General features: G+C 38.4%; 1 protein-coding gene across 5 annotated transcripts in view; it reads left to right on the top strand.

Moving 5' to 3' along the window:
• Positions 1-18,738, top strand: part of HUWE1 (HECT, UBA and WWE domain containing E3 ubiquitin protein ligase 1) — an 87,110-nt gene extending 68,372 nt beyond the window's left edge. For 3 of the 5 annotated variants that reach the window (XM_072429806.1, XM_072429804.1, XM_072429803.1), the window contains 20 exons: positions 509-797; positions 1,486-1,588; positions 2,158-2,701; positions 3,872-4,391; positions 4,542-4,648; positions 5,340-5,496; positions 5,601-5,733; positions 5,817-6,019; positions 11,326-11,453; positions 11,846-11,927; positions 12,035-12,193; positions 12,633-12,878; positions 13,218-13,335; positions 13,467-13,607; positions 14,119-14,406; positions 14,768-14,873; positions 15,007-15,124; positions 15,745-15,926; positions 16,383-16,573; positions 17,308-18,738. In XM_072429806.1, coding sequence (XP_072285907.1) covers positions 509-797; positions 1,486-1,588; positions 2,158-2,701; positions 3,872-4,391; positions 4,542-4,648; positions 5,340-5,496; positions 5,601-5,733; positions 5,817-6,019; positions 11,326-11,453; positions 11,846-11,927; positions 12,035-12,193; positions 12,633-12,878; positions 13,218-13,335; positions 13,467-13,607; positions 14,119-14,406; positions 14,768-14,873; positions 15,007-15,124; positions 15,745-15,926; positions 16,383-16,573; positions 17,308-17,410 — 3,918 coding nt within the window. In that variant the 3' untranslated portion in view covers positions 17,411-18,738. The remainder of the gene's footprint in view (positions 1-508; positions 798-1,485; positions 1,589-2,157; positions 2,702-3,871; positions 4,392-4,541; positions 4,649-5,339; positions 5,497-5,600; positions 5,734-5,816; positions 6,020-11,325; positions 11,454-11,845; positions 11,928-12,034; positions 12,194-12,632; positions 12,879-13,217; positions 13,336-13,466; positions 13,608-14,118; positions 14,407-14,767; positions 14,874-15,006; positions 15,125-15,744; positions 15,927-16,382; positions 16,574-17,307) is intronic. The other 2 variants (XM_072429807.1, XM_072429805.1) reach the window with 1 other exon arrangement.

The following is an 18,738-nucleotide window of genomic DNA, read 5'->3' as shown; positions in this document are numbered from 1 at the left end:
AAGTTGGACTTACTCCAAAGCGGAGGTACCACTGTATTTATAATATAGTTATATATATATTCTATGACGATTTCTTTGTATTGGACTCAATACAGCTATTTAGTATTGAATCCAATACAAAATTTTTTGAATTTCCTGCCGCTCCTCCTGCCCGCACCGATGTCAGAGAAACCCCAGAGATCATCTCTGCAGTTCGTGTCTGGAGGTCAGAGAAAGAGGAAGTGTTCCTAGGACCTGCGTGGACCAGCAGGACGCCGGGTGACAACAACCTAACACGTTTTAAGTGTTTTTTTTTTTTGTTTAAGTTTTAGGCAACCGAGGGTGACTCAGGATTACTGCTGGTGGTTAAACAATTTTTTTAAAACAAATTCCCGACATACACATTATGTGATTTTTTTGTTTGTTTGTTTTTTGTTTATTTTTTTTAACCAGTAAAAGTTGTAATGTTAGTACATGATTATTTAGGTTTAGGAAGCACCTCTTGGTTTTATTAAGTGTTTTTTTAAAGGTCCTTGCACAGCAGAGGGCTGAACAGCAACGACGCGAACTTGCCCAAAGCACCACCTCGGACACCCCAATGGATCCAGTTACTTTTATCCAGACCTTGCCATCAGATCTACGCCGCAGTGTTCTAGAAGACATGGAGGACAGTGTTCTAGCGGTCATGCCCCCTGACATTGCAGCAGAAGCACAGGCTTTGCGTAGGGAACAAGAGGCTCGGCAAAGACAGCTTATGCATGAAAGACTTTTTGGTCACAGTAGCACTTCTGCACTCTCCGCTATCCTCAGAAGTCCGGGTAATGCAGATTTCATAAACAGCGTTTGTAGTTTTAAATGGTATTTTGTGGCTGTAGTTGGAGGGGGTTTTCAAGAGGAATATCCTATATATCAAAGAAAGTTACATAAGCCTAGTCTGAATATTTCTATAATATAAGGAGGAAAGAAGGAAAGCAGGCTTTTACATGCAAAAGCCTGCTTTATTTATAGTATAATATAAATTGTAGCTGTATGTTCATGGTGAATATGGAATTTTAGTGTCATATATCCAGAATATAAAAAAGGGAAAGGAACTTCGGAATCTGCAGCTATGAAAAGTATTTTTAACAAGAAGGCATAAAATTCTACCTTACCAAAGAAAACTGTTTTAAACCACTCTAGGTGTAATGGTCCAGGGCTAGGAAATGCCCAAATCTCTCATGAGTAGGTGACTGAGCTAAGATGGATAAATAGTCAGAACCAGGGCAAATAATTAAAATATATGTAGGTAGAATTAAATAGTTTGGGTATTGTAGCTTAAAGTACGGTTTTCTTTTTTAAGAAGCCTGTTAATGCATAAAGTTTTTAGCTCCTGAGATACCTCTTATGGGCTTAAATAAACTTTTTTCAGACACTATGAACCCATTCCTCAGGTCTTTTACAATCGTGTAAAGCCTAAAGAAAGGTTGTAAGATTCTAAAGCCTGCATTTCACTGTTCTTTTTCACAGCTTTTACAAGTCGCCTAAGTGGTAACAGAGGGGTTCAGTATACTCGGCTGGCAGTGCAGAGAGGAAGCACCTTCCAGATGGGAAACAGCAGTACTCACACAAGGTAAAATAATTAATAAGATAACTAATTTACTTTAGGTTTGCTTAAATTCCCAGACATAAAGTAACATACTGTATAAAAGAAACCTTACTGAAAGCCAAGAATCTGGCCAGTATTTCCCAGTTTATGTACTTTTGCTTTAGACAAGCCTTTACATTATGACTCCATAGTGTTTTTTTGGTGCTGTGTCCCAAGGCGATAAATCTCCATGTCCAGTGTATAGCTGTGTTTACATTGTCTAAGTCTAATTGTAAGGGTTTATTTAATGTTATATTTCAGATATGAAAGTTTGACCAATTCGTGTAGAAATGTTAATGTAAAAGGCATCACAGTGACCCTCGGTTAGCACTCTGGTCTTTGCAGATCTAGGTCCCAGGTTCGAATCTTGGCCAGCACTCTATCTGCAAGGAGTTTGAATGCTCTCCCACATTCCAAAAACATGGAGTTCGGTTAACTGGCTTTCCCCCAAAATTGACATTAGGATGTGAGCCCCTATATAAATACTGTATAATAATCAATAAGGATGACAATTGTAGTAGATGAAATTGCACCAACAATTTTTCCCCTTCCAGGCCTGCAGGCAGTAATGTGGACAGTTTGCTCCGGCTACGAGGGCGACTATTGTTGGATCACGAAGCTCTCTCATGTTTGCTTGTGCTGCTCTTTGTGGACGAGCCTAAACTCAACACCAGCCGTTTGCACAGAGTCTTGAGGAACCTTTGTTACCATGCTCAAACCCGAAACTGGGTTATCAGAAGCCTTCTGTCGATCTTGCAACGCAGCAGTGAGAGTGAACTCTGCATAGAGAGTCCCAAAAGCTCTTTAAGTGGCCCTGATAAAAGGGGGGCTGTCAAGTCTTGTTCTTCCAGCCACGATGGTCGTCCTTTAGAACTGCTCCACAAAATGGAGTCTAAGAACTCAAATCAGCTCTCCTGGCTCTCTGTTTCAATGGATGCTGCTCTTGGTTGCAGAACAAACATATTTCAAATCCAGAGGTCACTGGGACGCAAGCACACAGAGAAGCATGCTGCTTGCGGCTCTACTGTTCACATCCACCCTCAGGCTGCCCCTGTGGTGTGCAGGCATGTGTTGGACACCCTAATACAGTTAGCCAAGGTAAGATACATTTAGGTTGCTGTTTGTTGAAACCTCTTGGTGAATGTGTACTGTCAAAATGTGTTTTATGCAAATATGTAGGGGAACCTGAAATAAAGTAGATTCTCTTTATACACCACTGAAAAAAATGTGGCCCAGGCCTCCACTTTAGCCCATTTAATTGAAAAAAAAAGGTGAGGTTTAATAAAAAATCGAATGTTATGATAACAAACGGTAATAATTAGCATTATAGCAGCGCAACCCTGACAAACATCAGCCACCAAAAATACGTCTGCTTTAGAAATTCATTGCAATTTGTAAACCCTAGTTATGATGAAATTTGTAATATTTCTTCTAAACATCCATTGATAGTGGAGCACAGCAATAATCTAGCTAAACAATTGATATCAGATATTTGTTTACCTGGTCATTCAAAAGACCAGCTTTAATAAATTTATTAAGGTCAATTGCCTTAATGTAAATTTTGACTACACACAGCAAAATCTTACACTAGTGATTGCTAGCAGAAGACCTAGTTGTGAGTGACCTGGGAAGGGAATTTGTAGAACAGTAGTTTTTGGTTTTTTTACCTGGCATAATAGCATAATGTTGGCATGTGTATACGCGTGTGGGCCCCCAGTCCTTTAAAAGCAGGACAGGCTCAGGCAACTTATTTGTAATATAGAAAATGCTACTTTGCATTGGGAACCCTGCCCGAATTAAAGCGTCTGTACTAATCCATATATATCATTTACAACAAAAGAACTGATACTTGTGTTTTATTTTTACTTGTTTTTTTTTTCTTTCTAAAAAAAGTATTTAAAAATTATTCACTGACAGTTTTCCAAAGAACATGTCGGTGAATAAAACTGTAGGCATCCCCCCACCTGTGCATTATAGCCCTTTTCGGTGGGTGTCTAATTGCTCTCAATGCTGTCCCAGCTCTCACATCCCTTACATACAGACATAACCTTTTATGTAGTTGCTGAGACAGGAGCTATGAGGAAGAGTTTGATTTGATATCATTGGTAATGCTGCTGGGATGTCACGTTAGCAACCGTAGAAAACAAAGAGGATTTTGATATATATACAAAAAAATATAAAGAATATGCAACAAATATGTTAAATGCACAACATATCCTATCAAAGCTTGTTAAATTGGTGCTATTAGAACTTCTCCTATCCTTGCAGGTGTTCCCCAGCCATTTCACACAGCAGAGGACCAAAGAGTGCAATATAGAACACATTGAAAATAAGGAAAGGAATATAAAAGTTACTTGTAGCCCCTGTGTTACTCCATCTAGCAACAGTGGGCCAAGCAATATCTCTACGGACTTCTGGGACTTGTTAGTTAAATTGGACAACATGAATGTGAGCCGGAAGGGGAAAACCTCTGTAAAGTCCGTGCCTGTGAGCTCTGGAGCAGAAGCAGAAAGCTTGCAGTGCAGTTTGGAGGCTTCACCATTGGGACAGCTCATGAATATGTTGTCTCATCCCGTCATTCGACGAAGTTCGCTGCTTACAGAGAAACTGCTTCGACTCCTCTCCCTTATTTCCATTGCCTTGCCTGATAACAAATTGCCTGATGGTGTGACAAATCCAAGCAATGCAATCCCTCCTGCACCTGCCCCAATTCATGCAACTGCACCAGTACCTCTCCCTGTACCTGCTGTATCTCTGCCGACTGTTTTGAACCAAAGTTTAGTAACAAGTGAGTATGACTTTATCTTTATCATCACTCTGTTATTATGTTGTCATTACTTCATTGTACACTTTTTTTTCTAGAACCCTAGTTAATAAAATGAGTATAAAAATTACTTGTATGATGATTAAACTTTTTTTCATTTTGCAATTTTTAAAGCTGTGATGAAAGGTTACAAGTGTACAGCAAAGTCAAGCGAGCTCAATGTGTTTGACAAGATGACAGTTCCTGGGCTTACAGAAAAACAGCTACAGCTTTCTGTTGAGGTGAGGTTATTGTGAATATGTATGTATTTTCTGTACGGACATTAACTTCCCTGGCGTTGTGAATAATGAGGATTTTTAAATGTAAAAGTGGTTAATTTAAAAATCCTCATTTTAAATTTCCTGCCCTCCAGCTCAAGGCTCGCAAGCAGATTGCCAGCCAGCATCTGCTTCTCCTGGCCTCTCGTCCCCAACGTTTACACACGGGGGCGCAGATCCCTTCCAGCATCGCCAGGGGAAGCGGATGCGGGGCATCACTGCAGGGGCCATGGGCACTGCTGGAAGCAGGGAGTGTGGCTTGGGGTTGCAGCTTTTGGCACTGAAAATTAACCCCGAGCCGCACTCGGGCAATACCACCAGGGAGGTTAAATTTGCAAGCCTTAAAATGCCAGTGCGTCTGCATTTTATTTAGCGATGACATGGAAACACATTCCTGAAACGCCTCTAAAATTGGGTTAAATAATGTCTAGTTTCCCAAATCCTCCCTTCAGTGTGACAAAAACACCCAGTATATTGTAACTTACTAGTCCTTAAATGCTGTGGCTACATTAGTTTACCTCTCTCCATGGCTTAGTAGTGAGGGTTTCTGTCCTCCTCGGAGGTGGCTTGCAACTGTATACCTCATGACTTGAACAAAGGCAAAGAACACAAGGTGTTTTAGTGCTGTGTTTAACATCCAATTCATTTATTAAAGGTGCTGACATCTCATTCATGTTCAGAAGAAGGCTTGGAGGATGCAGCAAATGTGTTGTTACAATTGTCCAGAGGTGACTCTGGGACACGAGACACTGTACTCAAGCTGCTTCTCAATGGAGCCCACCATTTGGGCTACACCCTATGCAAGCAGATAGGTAAGCAATAAATCAGAAACCTAGGTTTACTTCTTGTAAGATAAGCTATAAACTTCAGGCTGATGTGTTTTATTTTTTTAATATGTTACTAATTTCTCTACCAGGTACTCTCTTAGCTGAATTGCGGGAGTATAACCTTGACCAGCAGAGAAGAGTACAGTGTGAGGCACTTTCTCCTGATGGGTTGCCTGAAGAGCAGCCTCACAACACCAAAGCCAAGGGTAAAATGCAAAGCAGGTGGGCATGATTCCTGAGGTTGTTACTGTTATTATCCAGAGTAAAAGAAATTAGTCTGTGATATGGTTATTTTTGCATTACAGGTTCGATATTGCAGAGAACGTTGTGATTGTTGCATCACACAAAAGACCTTTGGGAGGACGAGAGCTCCAGTTACCCTCTATGTCCATGCTGACGTCAAAGACCTCCACACAGAAGTTCTTCCTTCGAGTGCTACAAGTTATCATCCAACTTAGAGATGACACCAGACGAGCCAACAAGAAAGCCAAGCAGACCAGTAGACTAGGTAGGACCTTCATCCTTGCCTTCATCCAGCAAGTAATGTGATGATCATAAGAAAAGAAAATCTGTTTTAAGACTGCTGTCTTTGTGACAGCGGAGCTGCTAAATTAAAAGAAACTTCCCAATAGTATGACAGTTGCCAACAATTTCCGCTGAATTATATTTGATAGCTCTGACTATTATCCTTCCTTTACTACTTTAAAGATAAGTAATGCATATCATTTGTTCTCTCTAAGCTGGTTGCTTGTTTCATATTATAAAGGCCAGAGATGACAAATTGAGTGTGCACCTTAAACATTCCTGAAACTGCCAAGTAACTTTGACACTATGCTTCGCAGCCTGAACATCACAAATTTCAATGTTTGAGATTAGCACCTACTGATTCCCCATTCAATTCAGCTTTATATTTTTCTCCTATTTCATCAGTGGTGCTGCAGTTTTCTTTAACCTCATTTCTGTGAGCCTAAAGCTTTTTAACCTTAAAGCCTGCAGCTTCTGCTATTTGTGTGTTTTTGTACCCTGGTTAGAAAAGAAGAAAAATGTGCAGTCCATTACCTAACCTTCTCTAATATGACCAGCTTTGAATGGATTATTGTGGGGGGGGCGGCCCAAAAAGCCCTCATTTCAGAAATATATCTTGTCTTAAATACAGAGCTGGCAATGCCTTTTGTTACGCATTCCTACATAAGGAAATGGGAGCAGATTGTAGGCATGGAGCTTCCCCTGGAGATCCGGGGGCTTATATGAAGCAGCACACGGAAGAGTTCTTTCTGTACAACTCAGTGAAAAAAATGCATAAAATCTTGATGCATTGGTATATCACCCCTGACAGATTACACACCATCTTTCCCACCACTAGTGAGAGTTGCTGAAGGTGTTAGAGGCAGGTTGGCTACATTGTACCATATATGCTGAACATGCCTAATCTTAACCACTTATTAGAAACTGATCAATGACCTGTTTGGAATATTTGGGATCTAGATAAACATAGTTGTGGTTCAACATCTATTGGGGCTGCTCATACAAAACCTCTCTAATTTTGGCCAAAACATGGCTTCCCATGACTCCCGATAAGTTTAAATTAAAAAAAAAAAAAAATACAGCACGTTCAAATGTCCTATTTCACAAACAATAGTCATAATTAGGTACTTCGCTCATGTAAGAATAAAGACCAATGGATAGTTGTATTTCTATTGGTGTGAAGTTATACAACCTGACATTCACATTATTGTAATCTGGATTATGTACATTACAAAAAGTGTTTTCATTTTATTTCAAATATATTGTCTTTAACAAGTTCATTTGAGTGTAAACAAGTATAATGATATAGGTGTAGGTGAGTGCTATGGCCTGATGTGTGTTCCGGTGTCTTGTCTGCACTCTCCATATATGCTCCCATGCAAGGCTGAACTTGCATCATTTTGCACACCACCTAATACTAGGAAGTTAGTTAAGTGGCCCCCTGGCCCTGGAGCCTCCCACTGCCCTGTCTTAAGCAGAAGATCAGCAAACAAAAATAAAGGCAGCAGCGTCTGGTCAACTTTTTCTTGTCTGCTGAAAGAGCTTAGAAGAAGGAACAGCTTTTTGGATTCAACTGTAAGTGTTCATGTTTATTTTAAAACTGCATGGCTGCTGGTGTGTACTATGATGGAAGGCTGTGTGTGCATGTTTCTGGATAAAACTGCAGGGCTATGTGCATGTTTGTGTGTAGGAATCTATGAATGGTTGTGTATAGTGCATATTGTGTGTATGTTTCTGATGTTTCAAATATGCGCTGTGCTGTTCATACTCTGCAACTCTGGCAGATTAAGGAAAGTAACTGTTGCATTCAGGGCCCCTAAAACAGATGCCATTTTGAAAAGATGTGCAGGAAAAGGAGCCATTTTGGATCAATCAACACACTAGGGAAGCACTTTGATGGTAAAGCGTTTGCTTGAACTAAAAGACTTTCTTGAACTAAACAAGAAAAATGTTTTATTAACTGAAAGTCTGTGTACACAAGTAAAAGCTCTGGAAAATGTACTTTCTAACTCCTTTACTGTCACCAAGAGTTTACAATTTGAAGATTTAACATCTGGTAAATTATTCTTGAAATGGAAGACCTTGATATATTGCCTGAACAGAAGTGGAGGGTTAATAGCTGATGGCATTGTATCTTCAAAGAAGAAAAGAGAATCTTACTGGATAATCAAATCTTGTTAACTGCTATTTATGTTGATCCAATGAGACAAATTTTTTTGAGCGATGACCAGACTGATACTGCAAAAAAGACCCTTGATGATGTAGCAGTTTGCATGAATGGATTACTACCTGAAACACCACCACTGGTTGAAGCTTTAGGCACTGGTAGCTCAGGATCATCCTCTTCAAATGAAGAATTAGACTTTGATTCCTACTTGGACAAAATGGTACTTTCAACGGTAAAGAGACCTCACATACGTGTGAAAGATAAACAACCAGAAAATGTCCAAATAAAGAGATTCCAGCAGGCGTTTTTTAAAGTATTAAAAGAAGTAGAAAAGTATGATCACTCATCGAAACTGACTGTAGAAGAAGCCATCCTCGTTTATCCTGAGATTATTAGTGATGTGGCTGGAACCGTAACAGCAATGCCTCTATGAAAGCAATACTATGAAAGAGGATCTGGCAGAAGCAATATTATTTCTTAGAACAACACTACATTGAGTTAGTTTTGGATTGCATTTAACAGCTATTCTACTCTACAACTATATTCCAAGTTTATTGTATAAACTGTTTTTAGATTTTCCACCTTTTGTTTTTGTTTTAAAACTACCCAAGAATGTGGTTCATATTTTTAAACTGGTAAAGTTCCTGATTTTTATGCATGCTATGCTTATACTTTATAGCCACTTGATAAAAACAATAAATAAAACCTTATTGTTTTAAATGTTTTGTCTCTTGTTTAAACTGGCAAATACAGTAAAGCGTCAGCTTTCTAGCTGGTAGTTCTGTGGTTAAATGGCGTGTACATTGCCTTCCTTCAATCAACATGGAAAATACATTTGCATATTACAGGGTTTCTCATTTTATCTTCACATGTTTGCATTCAAACTTTACAAAAAAATGTGGACCTCCTAATTATTCATAAATCAATTTTTTTTTTTAAATTAATTATAACAATATTTTCACTATAAGTTTTTCTCAAGAAGCATTAAATAAAAATATGTAGTAATTAATTAAAAGATTTATTAATCATTAACGCTTTCTCCTCTTAGGTATTCAGGCAAAAAGCTAAACATTTTTGTATATTGAGCAATCCTGCTTGCTTATTGTTAAAAATACACTATTGATGCTTTCTAATAAATCACCCAAATTAATTAGCCTATTTCTTCTTACTACTTCTTTCCATTTAATAAACATGTTCTCAACAGGATTAAGAAATGGAGAGTATAGTGGTAAAAATGAGTTGATGTCCCTTACTTTCAACCAAGCTCTTTACCTGGCTAGTTTTATGAACGGGGACATTATCCATAATTAGGATGGCATGCTGAACACTTGGTTCACTAAAAACATTCAAAACCTCATCAATAAAATTGAGGAATGCTTCTTGATTAAATGCTCGTGCTTGTGACTTAGTGGAGGGTTCCATTTTTTTTCCCCTCACACAACAAATTGAATAATTTCTGGAAGGCACTCCAGCTATAACATGGACCGTCCTTTGCCCAATAGGAGATCTTCCCTTTTTGGTTCTCATTGAGATGTTAAAACCTACTTTATCAAGAAAGTAGACGTTTTTTCCATCTTCCTTAGTAATGAGATCAAGGATTTTGTTAGCATAGTTAAGCCTTTCTTGAATAGAGTGGGAATCATTGCACCTTGCAAGAATTAAAGAAGTTCTTTTTAATGACCATTGGAATTGATTGATGCATCTATCTATTGTTGAAGTAGATACAATAATTCTAAATTTGGCAAATAATTGATCCTTCATTCCCCTGAGGCTTATTCTGTAATCTTCGCACATTAACTTGCTTAACTCCTCCTTATGGGCTTCATCCAACTTTGAATTTCTCAGACCTCCTCTTGGTAAATTTTCCACTCGACCAGAAGACTCAAACAATTTTGGTTATGGTTGTACGATTACAACCCAAAACCATCATCCATCTTTGAGGCATCGCTTTCATTCAGATAACTGTCTACCACTCTTTGACCTTCTGCTTTCCTTATTTCACTGGCCATAAGGGTAAGTGCAATACTAAAAATAAAGCTAATAACTTTGAAGATAAAAAGATGAATAAAACTGTTATCTTAAAACTTAGTATAAATCCCTGAAATAAAGAAGTAGTGTTAAAATTATATAAAGTAAAAAAACATTGACAAATCATCAATTTATTTTCAAAATATTTTATGAATGTTTATTGAGAAAAACTTTATGGTAAAAATATTGTGTTATGAATAATTTTATAGTAAATTTATTGATTTATGAATAATAGGGGGTCTAAATTTTATTGTGACGTTTGAATGCAAAAGTGTGAAGATAAAATGTGAGAGCCTGTAAATACATAGTAGTCGGAGAGTTGGAGTCGCGGGTATCAGAAACTGACGAGTCGGAGAGTTTGAATCGAAGGATTTATCTACCAACTCCACAGCCCTGCTAATATACCCCCTTATTGTTCTGTAGTTTTTGTTACTTATGTTCTTGATGATCAAGAATTCACTTTAAGTTTATCGGTGTGCTGCTCACTGATGTCACCTGTAATGACTTGTCATGTTGCTACTCACATCTTTTTGTCTCTTTTTAAATTGTATAAGCTTATGCTGTATGCCATTGTTTACTGCTAATGTTATTTGTTATCCCTGTGTACCATGTCACCCCAAGAGAAGCTAATGATAGTGTCATTTTATTAAAGGAGTCATGTCTCTGTTCTCACCTTTTTGCCAGCAATATCCCAAACCTGTTTTCAACTGTGACATGGAGATCCCATGTATTACTAGCACTGTTCAATACATGACATACTTATGTACAGCTTCCTCTGTTGAACAGACTGCAAGACTGCCAGTATATGTGCTGTATGCATTAGCAGCAGTTATTGCAGTTTTAGTGACAACATTATCCAGCCGCTTCCTTTCCATCAGGCTGTCAGCAGTTCATCCCTCTTGGTAATTGGACAACTGAGCTGTCATTTACATGTCGTTTATGACTTATTTGCAAATATTTACCCGTATTAAGATAATACCTATTATTTACTGTTTTCTACGCGTTCTGAAATGTATTGTTTTGAGAAAATTGGCAAAAGCTGAGCATAGTGTTTTGACTGCAATTACTAACTTTTTTTTTTTCCCCTCTTGCAGGATCTGCCAGTCTGGCCTCTGCTAGCAGCATCCAGGCAGCTGTGCAGCAGCTTGAGGCTGAGGCTGATGCCATTATACAAATGGTACGTGAGGGTCAAAGGGCGCGGAGACAGCTGCAAACTGCAACGGTTAGCATGATGACTGGCGCTGGCAGAACAACCATTCTTAGTTTGTTTCTTTGTTGTGTTTTTGGTTTCTTTTTGTCTTTTTTTTTTTTTTTTTGTTTTGTTTTTTTGTGAGAGCCTTTTTCTTTCTCAGCTTTTAATTTGCCTGTTAACAAGCTATTAAATCTTATTTGTGTTGTGTAATAAATCTTGAATAGTTCAGTCTTTTGCATGTTTCCCTAGGTTTATAGTGGCATTGAAGCACCTTGCTTTGCTGCAAATATATGCTGTATGTTTAATGCATGATGCTATACTGTGTGCTTAAATTTTGTATCCCCCATCTTCTCACCTCCCAACCCACTTTTGTTTCACCACCAAAGTGTTAAACATCCTTCTGACTTCTTTGTCTTGTTTAGGCGGAAGGCTCTGCACGCAGGGAGGAGTCTCCAATGGATGTTGACCAGCCTTCACCTGCTACCCAGGATACTCAGTCAGTTGGTCAGTGTGAAACCAGTGGATTGACCTGAGTTGTTTTTGGGTCTGGGAAGTTACTGAGGGAACAGATTTCATCTAGAAGATTGTAATAATTTCTTTTATTGCCCTAGTGTCCGAGGTATCTCAAGCTGCAGCAGAAAAGAAAGAGGAGGAGAGACTACCAGAGTTGCCACTGCTGAGTGAACAACTGAGCTTAGATGAACTGTGGGACATGTTAGGGGAGTGTTTAAAAGAGCTGGAGGAGTCCCATGACCAACATGCTGTACTAGGTAAAAATAATATTGTGTTTACCCAATTTCAATTTACCTTTGGAAATAGGCTTTTGTTTGTTTGAAAAGACTTTTAAATTCTTCTTACAAGTTTATGAATATTCAAAACTCACTTTTAGCAGGCCAGATGCACTTTTCTTTAAATTCTCAATGATCTCAGAAGCTACCAAAACTGATGTCAAAATGATGCCAAAGACACAAGCCTAAAACCTGTTGGCACCGGCCCAGTGTAGGGTATGGTGATTTACAGATTTTAGGAGGTTAAGAGCATAAATGTGCATAGCTTCAGACCATACCAATACATTTATCTGTTTATAAAGAATATAATTCACTAGTCACTCAACAGGAAGTTTTTATTTTTATAGGCTGTTGCTTTTAGATCTGTTTTTCTAAACGGTATGCAGGTAGAACCAAAGTGTTTGTGTCTGTTTCCCCTCAGTACTTCAACCAGCTGTGGAGGCCTTTTTCTTGGTCCATGCAACAGAACGAGAAAGCAAACCACCTGTACGGGATACTCGGGAAAGCCAACTGGCCCACATAAAAGATGAGCCTCCTCCTTTATCCCCAGCACCTCTTACCCCTGCAACGCCTTCTTCTTTAGATCCCTTCTTTTCAAGGGAACCTTCATCTATGCACATCTCATCCAGCTTGCCTCCTGACACGCAAAAGTTCCTTCGATTTGCAGGTAAGTCCATATAAAGCATGCTAATTTGTACCAGTTTTGTAAGTTAGAAGTATCTCTTAGAATTGTTGAAAAAATTAGCAATGGCTTTAAATTTGTGTTAAATTTTATGCAGACTTTTTTTCTAATTTTGGTTGTTTTGCTTAGTTACTAAGATGTAGAGGGGGAAACTAAAAGCAAATTATAACACTCTAACTTTATATTGCTTAAATTAAAATGTTGCTTTGTTCTTCCATAGTTGGTGCATTAGTGTTCACAATAAATACTGTTTTTTTTTTGTTTGTATTTTTTCCAGCTTTCTAAAATATTACACTTCACATATCCTTTTTATATCTTCTATAGAGACTCACCGTACTGTGCTAAATCAGATCCTCCGTCAGTCCACAACTCATCTAGCTGATGGACCTTTCGCTGTTCTTGTTGATTATATCAGAGTCCTAGACTTTGATGTAAAACGCAAGTATGTATGATCAAAACTTTTACAATTTTGGTTGAATACACTAGTCATAAAGCATTAAGGGAAATCTGCTTAGTGTTATAGTTAGTTAGTATTTTTTGTTTGTCACTAATTATTCTTGTTGTTCCAAAAAGATATTTCCGCCAAGAACTTGAGCGGTTAGATGAAGGACTGAGGAAGGAGGACATGGCTGTACACGTCAGACGAGACCATGTATTTGAAGATTCTTACCGGGAACTGCACCGTAAATCCCCAGAAGAAATGAAGAACAGATTGTAAGTTATCTGGGGCATTGTTTCTGGATTTTGTTTTCCAAGCTTACAGTTAATAGTAACTGGTTAATGGGAAAAGTTAAAACTTCACCTGACTTTCTGTTTGTAAGGCAGAGCAGAAAGGCAAAGGCATTGTCCCCCAAATGGAGGAAAAAACTCAATGCTATAACTAAAGCATTTGGTAACTTTCCTTTACTACAGTTTTAGCAAAAATGATATTCTGTCCCAATCAGTGGTTAGCAGAATCTTCCAAAAACAAAAAAAAACAGCAGAAGATTGAATCTTTCCCTGCTTTGTACCAAATTGGGAAAATGTCTGCAGCTCTGCTTTGTGTGTATTGTTGTCATTTATGGTGTGTATGTATATAATGCAGGCATTTAGTTGTTTGGTGCAGGTAAAGTGATTTGCAGACTTGTGCAATGAAAACTAATTGTTTCTGGGTAAGGCCTGTAATGTTGTTTGTGTCTTGTATCATGACATTAAAAAACACATACATTGTCTTTCCTGTGTACAGGTATATAGTATTTGAAGGGGAAGAAGGTCAGGATGCTGGAGGACTCCTCAGAGAATGGTACATGATCATTTCCAGGGAAATGTTTAATCCCATGTACGCATTGTTCCGCACATCTCCTGGGGACCGTGTCACCTACACAATTAACCCCTCCTCCCACTGCAACCCCAACCACCTCAGCTATTTCAAGTTTGTTGGTCGGATAGTTGCAAAGGCCGTGTATGACAACAGGCTACTGGAGTGCTACTTCACTCGATCTTTCTACAAGCACATCTTGGGCAAATCCGTCAGGTATGTAAAACTTGATTCTTTGGTATGATTTCTGCTATAAGTTTGGAACAATACAGATTTTAGGATACATTGGTCACTTTCTTGGTTTCTGCTTGTTTCTAGAAAAGTTATTGTATTAAAAATACAATCTTTTGCTCTGTCCAGATCTTACAGAACACCTCACAAATCCAAAGCGAGCAACCTAGGCTCAGTCTTGCTCCTTCATTGATAAAGTACAGTTAACTCTCAAACTGTTTTAATATTTTATTTTAGTAAAAGTGCCAAATTATAGGTCCAGGTAGTCTAGGTAAAAAGTTTTGTTTTTTAATTTTCAAGATTTCACTTTTCAAGTCTCACAATACATACAACTTTTACCTTGCAGATACACTGACATGGAGAGTGAGGATTATCACTTCTACCAGGGATTAGTTTACCTGCTTGAGAATGATGTCTCCACACTGGGATATGATTTGACATTCAGCACCGAGGTAAGATGATATTCTTGTGTGAGTGATAATAATTAGTGTAAAAAGTCTTGGATATTTTGTTCAATAGATAACCATCCATAAGTTCCACCCCTAAGAGTTCACACATTCAGTCCATGTTCTTTTCTGTGTTTAGGTCCAGGAGTTTGGAGTGTGTGAAGTGCGTGACTTGAAGCCCAATGGTGCAAACATTCTAGTTACAGAAGATAACAAGAAGGAATATGTCCACCTTGTGTGCCAGATGAAGATGACTGGTAAGGAGCAGTTTGGCATTAGCAACTGTGCTGTTGTAAAGCTAGCACTGGAAGCATTTAAAAATCCTTTAAGCTGCCATTACTATTTTTTTATGGGAATGCAAGGTGACTGGCTGTCATGCAGATGCCTTGTGTTCACTGCTTTCCAGTTGCTAACTAGGAAAAATTGATATTTCTGGTGTTTGTAGTATTAAAATGAGAGTGGACCTAAACGAAAACCTGTTGGGGGATGATTGTAAGCTGCTATTATTAAACATTCTACAATTGTGGCTGAGTTTCAGTACTTTAAACCACTTACCCAGACCTCTCCATCTATGGGTTTCATTATAATATTTAAGAAACAAGTATTTTGCTTGCTTTACAAATTGTGCCCTACCATTGCATGCTACTATTCTTTGATCTTCCAGAACCCCCTTGACTCTCCCTAGAATGTATGAAGCATGCATTTTATCCCCCAAGTGCATAACTTTACATCTATCAATATTAAATATTTGCCACATGGCTGCCCATTGAAACAGTGCATTGTATGTGCTTGTATGATAGTGTAAATGTCTCAACACTGAACCCTGTGTTAAAATTCTTGTTATTATGTATAACATATATATGTTGTCTTCCTGCAGGTGCCATTCGTAAGCAGTTGGCTGCATTCCTGGAAGGTTTCTATGAAATTATCCCCAAGCGACTCATCTCCATCTTCACAGAACAGGAACTGGAGTTATTAATATCTGGGTTGCCTACTATAGACATTGATGACTTGAAATCCAACACAGAATATCACAAATACCAATCTAACTCTATCCAGGTGAGTTTTACCTAATGCATGACAAACAAATAGTGATTATTGTCGCTTCCACAGACAGTACTTAAATTATGCAGAGCTGAACTCCACTTACAAAAATAGTATTTTAAGCCTCTTCCACTGAGCTCAAGCTCTCATAGACCTGGTCCCTGAAATGTCGTCATACAGCCTGTGCCCCCTTGTGTAAATGTCTCTAATAGGGTTGGAGTCACTGGCTTTAAATATTAGCACAGCTATAGGTTTAGAGAAAAGAAGACTGGAAATTACCCTGCTGGATAGGTGACTATGTAATTTGCATTATTACATTTTTACCTAAAGGACTGACAGTATGATTTTTTTTATATTTTATATATATATTTTTTTTTTTTAATAGAAGGTTATTTACTAGGTTAACAGTAAGAATAAAACACATGAACAGACTGTAATATCTGTAATATGTTGTCCTTTTTGTTTTTGCAGATTCAGTGGTTCTGGAGGGCGCTGCGCTCTTTTGACCAAGCAGATAGAGCCAAATTTCTTCAGTTTGTCACTGGAACCTCCAAGGTACCTCTTCAGGGCTTTGCGGCACTTGAGGGGATGAACGGCATCCAGAAATTCCAGATACACAGAGATGACCGCTCTACAGATCGGCTGCCTTCTGCTCACACATGGTAAGTAAAGGACATCAATGTAGCATGCATTTAGGTAATGTCAGGTGGGCAGATGTTCACAATCCCAGAAATTACACAGACAAGTAGGTCATGCGTCACAAATCATAGGAATAAAGCATAACTAAACTCAGATACTCACCTGTCCCTGTTCGTCACCGGTTCTGCCTTCTACTCCCTTCTTGTATGGGCAGCTTAGCAAACTTTGACAGCTGGACAGAGATCAGCCTGGTAAGAATAGTTATTACTGAAGGGAATTTGCTTGTCTTTTTCTGCACTAACCACCTGCCTAAACTGTGAATTTTCTAAGGGGGACTTTAGTTCCACCCTAATAAATACTATTTATAAAAAAAAAGTTAAGGGGTTATTCTAGTAAAGACCTACCAGGTATGCATGGGTGCTTTCTGTTCTAACTTAACAGCTTTGTAGAGTGCAGTTGGGCCTACCTTTAAAAAAAAAAAAAAAAAAAAAAAAATCCTTGGTCCTTCCCATCAATCTGTATACTAACATTCTACTGTACGATTCACTGATTTCTAAAATGCTTCAAGTTAAAACCTAAAATGTGCTCTGATCATGAAGGCTATAATTAACTTGGACATTAAAAAGGTATAAATCTTTTGTAATTGAGTAAACTTATAGTACTGCTAGTTTTTAGGATAGGGGTACTAGTTAAAGATAACATAACTGAACGATAAAGTTGTCACTGCTGTATGTTAACATGTGTCTTGTTTGTTCAGTTTTAACCAGTTGGATCTACCAGCCTATGAGAGTTATGAGAAGCTACGTCACATGCTGCTTTTGGCCATTCAGGAGTGCTCTGAGGGTTTTGGCCTAGCCTAGGATTGCCCCGCTGTGTAATGTTTTTCTACTGTTGGACTTTTAAAGAGAGAGGGAATAAAAAGCAAAACCAAGCCATGCATCTATCTTGCTCACCCTGCTGGCACCAAGAAGGGGGACTTGCCTTCTAAAGCTGCCGTCTGTCTCCAGTTCCCTTCCAATGGGTGAACTGGCTGTGCTGAGACTTGAAATCACTGCTCTGGGGAATGTAGAGAACGGAGAGGAGCAGGGGGAAAATTATATATAAGTATATAAATATATATATTTTTCTGTTTTGCTTTTCTTCAGTTTTGCCTAAGGATGAGTTGATATGTTCAGCTCTTCAAAAAGAAAAAAAAAAGGAAAAAAAAAAAAAACCTCTGAACGCAGGGTAGAGAAGCTGGTGAAAATGGTATCCAATTCTGCAAATATGTGAAAAATAAGAACCTTTGGAAGAAGAGAAAACTAAAGCACTCTCATTTTGAAATAGCCACTACTCCCTACGCTATTTTTTTCAGCTTCAAATAAAAAATTTGGAGGTGTTTACTTGTAAATAAACCACTGAATGAAGTTACCAGAATAATACAGTTTTTTATTCATTCCCCATTTTCGGGTGGTGGTTGGATTCAGAGAGAAGGTTTTGGGAAGGAGTGTTTGAAAGACGCAAGTGGTAGGATGAAACGATAGAGCCTAGGAAGGCTGAAAGAATGTTGGGGTAAGAAGGGATGACAGCCATTATGTTGTGTGGCCTTTTGACCTTGCGAAGACATTTCCCATCCTCCTATTAGAGCTATACTTTGTGAGAGTGCGAAGTATTAGGACACCTGAGATGCAGAGAAGAGCAGATAAATTGCAACAGGATAGCAAAATGTAAACACAGACACACAATATAGCCAAGGGTTCATTTTTCCCCCCCCACCCCATATTTATTTTTTTTCCCTCCCTAACCCATTCCCTGTTAATTTTTTTTTTCTTTTTTATTAGGTTAGAATTGCTAGGGTTTTGTTTTTTTTGTTTTTTTAATTTGGTTTGTTTTTTTTGTATTTCTTTTAAAAATGCAAACTTTGATAAGAAATAAAAGACTTATAGGAAGAGTTCTTTGCTGCAAGTTTTGAAACACTGGGAAAGCTTTGGCTACCATGATTGTTGAATACCGCGGGAGGGAAGTCGGGCGGGGGCTGTTTGGGACAGACACCTTGTCATTTTGCCAGAAAAAGTGTTTTATTTCAACCTGGTTTTCCTAGCTCACTCCTCACACATGCTGTGCACAAAGTAATGCACTTGTGTCAATTAGACCATTCAGGAGGAATAAAGAAGTTGGTTAAATAAAGGTTTAGTTTGAAAGCCAACAA

This window comes from Pyxicephalus adspersus, chromosome Z, assembly GCF_032062135.1.
Source record: "Pyxicephalus adspersus chromosome Z, UCB_Pads_2.0, whole genome shotgun sequence".
NCBI lineage: Eukaryota > Metazoa > Chordata > Amphibia > Anura > Pyxicephalidae > Pyxicephalus > Pyxicephalus adspersus.
This window is presented reverse-complemented; position numbering and strand designations above follow the sequence as displayed.